This window comes from Chlamydotis macqueenii, chromosome W (assembly GCF_036417535.1).
Source record: "Chlamydotis macqueenii isolate bChlMac1 chromosome W, bChlMac1.mat, whole genome shotgun sequence".
Lineage (NCBI taxonomy): Eukaryota > Metazoa > Chordata > Aves > Otidiformes > Otididae > Chlamydotis > Chlamydotis macqueenii.
In genome coordinates, this window is record NC_141592.1 from 19,204,433 (window position 1) to 19,213,054 (window position 8,622).

The 8,622-nt window shown below is 46.6% G+C and overlaps 1 protein-coding gene across 1 annotated transcript; it reads right to left on the reverse strand.

Annotated features, from left to right (window-relative positions):
* Window positions 1-5,953: 5,953 nt before the first annotated feature.
* LOC147596606 (olfactory receptor 10AG1-like) lies at window positions 5,954-6,888 on the reverse strand. The gene is given in 2 exon segments (XM_086769465.1): window positions 5,954-6,819; window positions 6,822-6,888. Coding segments are annotated over 2 exon segments (933 nt in total).
* Between the last annotated feature and the right edge of the window lie 1,734 nt (window positions 6,889-8,622).

Sequence of the window (8,622 nt, forward strand, 5' to 3'; positions counted from 1 at the left end):
TCCTGCCAGGAGGTTTCTTGAGGGGAGAGGTGAGCACACGATGGGTGGGATGGGCTCTGTGAGTTGTAGAATCTGCAGCCAGAGCTCCAGCACAGGAGACTCTCCCCAGTGCCCCTCTGTCCCTCCCTGGCCTTGCCTCCCTGGGCAGAAGCACTGGGGCATTTCTCCTCCTTTTTCCACCTGCCCCTGCTGCTGCCTCTCTTGTTTTCGGGCTCTCTGGGGCTGGGGGTTCAGCAGCAGCTCAGCCACTGACCCTGCAGGCCTTGCCGTGCAGATGTGTCCATGGGAGCAAGGTGCCCAAGCCCTCTTCTGGCCTGTGGGTCTCTGGGCAATGCAGTCCAGAGGGTGGGGACGAAGCCAGCTCTTTTTGCCAGGCACCCCATCTTCAAAGGGTCACAAAGCTCACAAACTTTTACTGAGGGGTGTTTTAAACTGAATTCCTCTGCTCTCTGCAGTATTCAATTTTCTTTTCAAGGCAACAGCTGGGTGTGATCATCCTCCAGAATAAAGAGGTGCAAGGCCAGGGCAGCTGGGAGAAAGTCTGATGGACTCCTTCTCCACTAAGTGTCTGCCTGTTTGCATCTCAGCTCTCTCAATGTAGCACTTGTACTGTGTCAGAAATTTCAAGGCTGTCTGCCTTCAAAAAGTAAAACAAACACAACCAACTTCCACAGCTCTGCTCTGCAGTCAGGTGAGTTGGGAGGGACAGTGCTGAAATGTCATTGATTTCATGAGGGATTTAAACAGAGATCACTGCTGGTTCCTACCTGCCTGTTGGTGCACAGCAGCACTGACTCCTCAGGAGCCCACAGCTGAATCCTCTGCTCCCCATTGCACCCTCAGCCAGCAGAACCCAGAGCTCAGCCAGGGAGCTGCATGACGGTCTTTCTGGAAGGACCAGAGTCTTTGGGAGGGGGGGTGATGGTTCTATGAGAAATTGAATAAGTTTTTCTCAGATAATTCAGTCCTAACCCTTTACTGTTTTGTCTTGCTTCAACAGGCCCCCATGTTCAGAGAAAGGAAACGTTCAACAGCAGCTCCATTATTAAATTTCAACCCCTGGCATTCACAGACACATGGGAGATGCAGCTCTTGCACTTCTGGCTCTTCCTGGGCATCTACCTGGCTGCCCTCCTGGGAAACGGCCTCATCATCACTGCCATAGCCTGCGACCACCACCTCCACACCCCCATGTACTTCTTCCTCCACAACCTCTCCCTCCTTGACCTGGGCTCCATCTCCACCACTGTCCCCAAAGCCATGGCCAATTCCCCCTGGGACACCAGGGCCATCCCATATGCAGGATGTGCTGCACAGGTTTTTTTTTTTCTCTTTTTTATAGCTGCTGAGTTTTATCTTCTCACTGTCATGGCCTATGACCGCTATGCTGCCATCTGCAGACCCCTGCACTATGGGACCCTCCTGGGCAGCAGAGCTTGTGTCCACATGGCAGCAGCTGCCTGGGGCAGTGCGTTTCTCCATGCTCCGCTTGCACACTGCCAATACATTTTCACTGCCACTCTGCCAGGGCAATGCCCTGGACCAGTTCTTCTTGTGAAAGCCCCCAGATCCTCAAGCTCTCCTGCTCAGACTTCTACCTCAGAAAAGCTGGGCTTATTGTGTTTAGTCTCCGTTTCTCATGTGTGTGTTTTGTTTTCATTGTTGTGTCCTATGTGCACATCTTCAGGGCTGTGCTGAGGATCCCCTCTGAGCAGGGACAGCACAAAGCCTTTTCCACGTGCCTCCCTCACCTGGCTGTGGTCTCCCTGTTTGTCAGCACTGTCATATTTGCCTGCCTGAAGCCCCTCTCCATCTCGTCTCCATTGCCAAATATGGTGGTTGCAGTTCTGTACTCGGTGGTGCCTCCAGCAGTGAACCCCCTCATCTACAGCATGAGGAACCAGGAGCTGAAAGACACAGTGCAGAAGCTGATTCAATCAGCTCTTTCTCAGAAGCATTAAGTTGCCCATGTCTCTGCAGAAGTGATTGCAAGTTCTCCCGTGCTTTAGACAGTTTATCTGTGATAAGCATGTTTCCCCATGCCTACATGCACTCCACTTCACCCTAGGCATGGACCCACCCTGTCTGACCCAGAGGTCTGTCCACATGTGTCTGGCACATGGCACATAGCCTCCCATGTTGCATCACTGTAATAAAAGAGAGTTTCTACATTATCAGTGTCTGGAGGTTGGGCTCTTCTTCCAAAGCTGAGGTCAGGCTGAAGGAATTGCCCCGACAGTGCCATGCTGCTGTGCTGGGGTTCTCCATGGGATGAAGGGAGGAGGGCGTGCAGCAAGGTGTTCAAGAATGGGCCTGGGCTGAGCCTTAACCTGTGGGTGTCCAGTTCACCTGCAGATCATGCATGATTGACATTCCAGACAGTCCCAGTAAATGGGACTCTCATCCCATTTACTCACCCCTTTAATGATACTGTCTAGGAGCAGACCAACAATTTTCCTAGTGGGCCTTTTAGCAGGACCTTGTCACTCGTGGATATCACCTTCAGCTCCACCAAAGGTCCTCAGGGGCAGCAGAGACACCGCTGACAGCAAACTTATTTCATTGCAGCTCTGCACTTCCCAGCCCTGTTTCTCTCTGGCCTTGGGGACAGCAGGGTTTCCTCACTCTCTTTGCACCCAATTTCAGGTTTAAGTTCCTGCCTGCCAATCACTCAGCCATGTCTCTGCTCTCAAGCAAAGCTTTTCACACATGGGGACTTAGACATTTGATACCAGGTTTCCCTAAGACAAGTCAGAGCTTGGCCTGCAGCCACACCTGAGGTGCCACAGCCCAGATGTGCACCAATGTCCTCAACCAGGGGTGCAGGCAAGTTGACAAGAGCCTGTGCTGTTTGACATTGGTGGGGTAACTGCCAAAGCATGGTGGGACAAGTCACACAGCTTGGAGTGCTGCCATGGATGGGTACCAGTTTTTCAAGAGAGACAGGCTGGAAGGCCATGGGGTGGAATTCTGTGAAAGCAAGAATTTAACTGGCAGTAGGGAGTTCCTTATGGGGTGAGTGACAAAGGTGTTGAACCCTTGTTTGGGAGGGTCAGAGGAGAGTCCAGTAAAGGTGACCTCTCATGATGGGAGATAGCAAACTACAGTCAGGATGGGGAAGTTGTAGTCTTTTCAAAGGACCCCAATGAAGTCTCTTGATGTAGAAGCCTGGGTCTCTCTGAGGACTTTAATGACCATGCCATTTTCTGGAAGGAGAACACTGCAAGATGCAAACAGTCTCGGTGGTTTCTGGTGTGTTTTGGAACAAGATCTTAGCACAGCTGCCAGATGGGTCAACAAGTGTAATGCAAATCTGGATCTGACACATGCCAGCAAGGAAGATCTGGTCAGGGATGTGAACATTCACTGTTGTGATCCTGAAAGAGTGGGATCCCAGCTCCCAAGGGGAATGAGGAAGCAGAATACAAGACCTCAGGTCCTGGACATCAGAGGAGCAGACTTTGGCCCATTCTGGGGTGTTACAGTGGGGATCAAATGGTTAGGAGCACCGAAGGACAACAGAGCTCAGTAGAGCTCAGGTCTTCAAGGATGCATCCTTGAAACACAGCAGTCATCACCTATATCAAAACTCAGTTGAAACTTGACAAGTAAGCCAAGGATTTCATAGTAACCTGTTACTGTTTCAGAGACAGTTAAAGATGAAAAAATAATGTGTGGTCACTGCTGAATTTAGTAAGAGTAGGTGGAGAGAGAGCTGAGATACTCTGTGTCCTCTTTGCCTCAGTCTTCACCAGCAAGTTATCCTAAGACTTTGTGCCTCATGGCAGGGCTCTGGAAGAAAACGGCCAAAGGGTGTGTCGTGGTTTGGCTACAGTCAGCAATCGAGTACCACACAGCTGCTCAATCATCCTCCTACTCCTCAGGGGACGGGGAAAGAATAAGGAGAAAAGAATACTCATGGGTTGAGATAAAGACAGTTTACTAGTATAGCAAAGGAAAACATAGTTTTAAATATATATATAAATGATAATAATAACAACAGATGATAATAATAACAACAGATACTAATAATAAATGAAACAAAACAAACAAACAAACACCCAAATGATGCACAATTTCTCACCACCTACAACCCGACGACTGATACAGCCCATCCCAAGCAATAATGACAGAGTAGAAAAAAATAACCCTGTAAACGATCCTGGAACAATTTTGAACAGCAAGAGAAAAAAAAGAGAGCCAACTCATTGGCTCACACCCCACTTAAGTACTGAGCATGACGTTTATGGCGTGGAATATTCTCTTTGGCCGGTTTGAATCAATTATTCTGGCTATATCCCTCCCAGCTTCCTGCACCTGCACATTAGTGAGACCTGGGGAGCCCAACAGTGTCCTTGGTCTCATTGGCAACACCTCATAACATCAGTGTGTTTATCAACATTCTTCTCATACAAAATCCAAAACACACCGGCTACTGAGAGGAAAATTTACTCCATTCCAGCTGAAACCAGGACAGTACCCACCCCTTATTCCATACAATCTCTCATGTTTTGATATGTACACATAAATATCATTCTCTCAGTCTATGTCGAATCCCTTCAAAATGTCTGTTTAGTTCATTTGGTCTGTGACTTTGGGTTCCATCGGTCATAACAGGCTTTCAGAGCAGGAGACATTTTTATGTAGTATTGGATTGTTGCATGCTGCATCTGGAGCTTCAGCTGGTACATCTGGCGTGACCGGTGTGTTATATCCATGATCTGCAAGTTGTAGATGTTGCTCTCGAAGAAGTTGTTCAGTGCCAGTTCTGGTTCCATCACTGCTTAGTTTCATCAAAGTTCATTCCTCACTGATCCAGGTGATTCTTGCTGCAATACCTTTGATATGACATATAACTATGGAAATGATGACGTACAGTGTTATACAGCGATTAACATCATCCAGTTCAAATTATTGGCTATTTTAACCTAAAATCAAATCTCCTTGAGGTACATATCAGACTTCCCCATCCTCCCACATCACCCACCAAGTACACCCAGGTCCTTAAGCAAAAGCAATCTCACAGGTGGGTTTGCCTTTGCCCAGGGGAGGAATAACCCAGGCTCAGTTTGCCATCATCAGAGACACGGGAGAACCTGGAAGATGATCCACCTCTTTCTGAGTGCAACACTGAAACAAGGACAGAAATTCAGCCTGGGTCTCTTTTCAGCCACTGTTTAGTAGGTCTGTGTGGAAAAGATTTTGTCCCAGATTCAGGACACCACTCAGACAGGAACAGACTGTGGCAAGTCTCCAGTCCTCCCTCCTGCTTAAAGCAGGTTGCCCGCTGATTTCAAGCCAGGTTACTCACAGATTTGGCCAGTTGGGTGGTATTGATCTGAGTAGTAAAAATCTCCAAGAACAGAAACTCCACAATGTTCCTGTGACTCTGTTTCAGGGTTGGATTGTTTCCTTCATTTTTTTTTTTCCTTTATGTCAAGTTAGTCAAGAGTTACATAGCTCAGTGAAAGATATCTTAAAGGGGAAGAAGAAGTTCACGTCTTTTAGGGTTTTTTAGTTGATTCCACTGAGAGACACTGTGGATAAGCTGTGTGGTCTAGGCAGTGATTTCTCAAACCTGAGGGTAGTCATCTCTTCATTGGATGTGTCATTCTCTAGAGGTCTTTGACAATTGACTATGCTTTGAATATTGACTATGCTTTGACAGTTTCCTTTTAGCAGTAACTGTGTTCAGACACAGCTTGAACCAGTTATTTGCATTGAATTATCCAGGAGGACTGAAGGTCCTCTAAAGTACAAAGAACCTAGGTGGAGCATGACATGACAGGAACACCTCAGGAGACCACTTCCCTTCTTGAAGATGATCAAAGCCAGGCAGAACACTTGATTTTTTTTTGTTTTTAAACAGATAGGAGATGCCAATGATCAGACAATGACGAACCTCACCAGGACATTTGGTACTACTTGGGACTATTTTGACTCCACTGTTGTATCACTTTCTCCATAGGAATCTCTGCAGGGCAATTCTCACTTCCTTGTTTCTCAGACTATAGATGACAGGATTAAACACAGGGGTCACAATTGTGTAGAACAGGGCAAAGTATTTGTCAGTTTCTGCAGAGTCCCTTGACCGTCGCTTTAAGTAGACAACTGTGGCAGAGCCACAGAAGAGAGTGACCACACCAAGGTGTGAGGAGCAGGTGGAAAAGGCTTTGCGTCTACCCAGAACTGAAGGCATTTTCAGAATTGCCTTGATAACTTTAGTGTAAGAAATGACTATTAAGCAAAAGGGAAGGATTCCAAAAAACAGGATGATGGTGTACAGCTTCACTTGGTTCCAGAAAGTGTCTGCACAAGCCAGTTCCAGCAGAGGGGGCACATCACAGAAGAAGTGGTGAAGGTCATGGGATGCACAGAAGGGCAAAGTGAACACCTGATATGTCTGTCCTACTTGCACTGGTACGACAACCAGCCATGACCCCACTACCAGTCTGACACAGAGCCCTCCATTCATGGTGAGGGTATAGTGCAGGGGGTCACAGATGGCTATGTAGCGGTCATAGGCCATGGCAGCCAGGAGAAGGCATTCGGTACTGCCCAGTAAAACCAGGAAATACAGCTGGGCATCACAGCCAAGGAAGGAGATCCTGCCATCATCCGTCAGGAAACCCACCAGCATTTTTGGCAGAGTGACAGATGTGTAGCAGATCTCCAGGAAGGACAAGTTCCTCAGGAAGAAGTACATGGGGCTGTGAAGGCTTGAGTCCATCACTGTGATGAGGGCAATCAGGCTGTTCCCGATGAGGACCACGAGGTAGATGATCAGGAATACTGTGAAGCACAAGCCCTGCAGGGGTGGTCAGCAAATCCCAGAAGAATGAATCCAGGTCCAGCAGTGTGGTTCTCTAAGCCTGTTCTTCCGGGCATTTTTCCTGCAGAGAGCAATCCAAACAACATGCTCTTGAGGATGCTGATGGCCTGTCCACCATTACATACAACTTAAGCCTACAGAGAGACTACAAACGTCAGCATATACGCGATTGCATATTATATGAGTTTGACCAAGATCTGCATGGAAATTTGGAAATCTAACATGAGATTCTTGCTGCAGCAAGGTTTGTAAGGAGAGGACTGAACAGAATGCTTGAGTCAGAATGACTGGTTTTTGTCATACAGATAAAACGGCCTTATCTTTCTTTTTTAGGTGAGGTTTAATTACACAGAATATGTGGTGATAGATGAGAAACAAAGGAAGACAATGAATAAAGAGTAGCCCCCTTAAGAACAGCCTTGCTTACATTCCTTGTTCAGATTGTGAAAAAGTTACATTTAATGTCAGGCCATCAAGAAGAAATAGGGTGAATAGGAGGAAAGAGGTGAAAAGGGAGAAAAGTGTCAAGGCAAGGTAAGGCAAGACTTGACCTGGTTCTTAGACCTTAGTGAGAGAGATTCATTCTCACTCTCTTCAGGTGTAAGACATCATCCCTTGAAGCTCTGTCTACACACAGAGATCTGAGACACTAGCTTAGAGACTACCTTAGATCTGAATTACTCATTTTTACATGGCTGAAGGGTGAATTCCCTCAGAAGTAAAATTCCCTCAGAAGTCAACCAGGCTTCTGTCTTCCAGTGCACCCAGTGACAATGATGCAACCGTGGGACACATTAACAAGATGGATTAGCAGCCATTAATGCAGAAATTACAGGTTTCAGGGTGCTAACAGGCATTTTTATGCAAGCAATCTAATGCCTGCCTCATGCAGTTTTCAGGTGTACAAAGAAGGAAGTGATCAAAAATCAGTGATCTCCTCAGGATGCTCAGTTGTCCCGAACAGGTCAGACTTTTGTCACTTCAGAATGAACCCGATCTAGTTTACTGTTCCTAACCTTCCTGCTGTGTTGCTTGGTTTTGTGGTAGCTTCCGAATCTGACCAAGAGTTCACTCGCTCTGATCCCAACCCAGCAGTGCTTCCCAGTCCCCAGCAAGCCCTCAGAGAAGCAGAGCAATGCTCTGGCTCTCTGGGGATCTGAGCCTTCTCTTTGCATTTCCCACCTTCCCGAAGCACAAAGGCTTCTTGCTGAGTATGTCTGAAGGATGTGAGCTGGAAGCGAGCAGCTCTGCAATAACAGGTTAGTTCTTCGTAAGGTTCTTATGAAGAAGACATTCTGCTGAGAGATGTTAAAGAATCTCAGTTTGACTTGGGGAAGGAACATTCTCTCCAGTGGGACAGGATTGACGGTGCTGGCTGTGTCTCTCCAGCTACCACTAACTCCCTCCAAGAAGCTCTACAGTATTCATGATGAAAACAGTCGGTTAGAAAACACGTGATAAAAGCATTCACATTACCCAAGCGAAAAACACAAGATGGTTTTCTCAAGAGAAAAATCTGAACTCACAAAAATATGTTGTCTTAATAGTTTAATAGTTTGGGTTGGGTTTTTGGTTTTTTTTTTTTTTTGGTATTCCTGCCATTTTCACTGAGTTTTTTCTCTCTCAAAGAAGTGCCATTCAGAATTTCCAAGATAAAATTAGAACTCAATTGAGGGAAAAGTGACTGTGAGCCATTATCTAACCTACCTAGTTATGCATATGAAGGTACAGGAAAATGCAATGGTTGTTTATTTTTCTGAAAAATTCTGAGATACTCTCATTTATTTTAA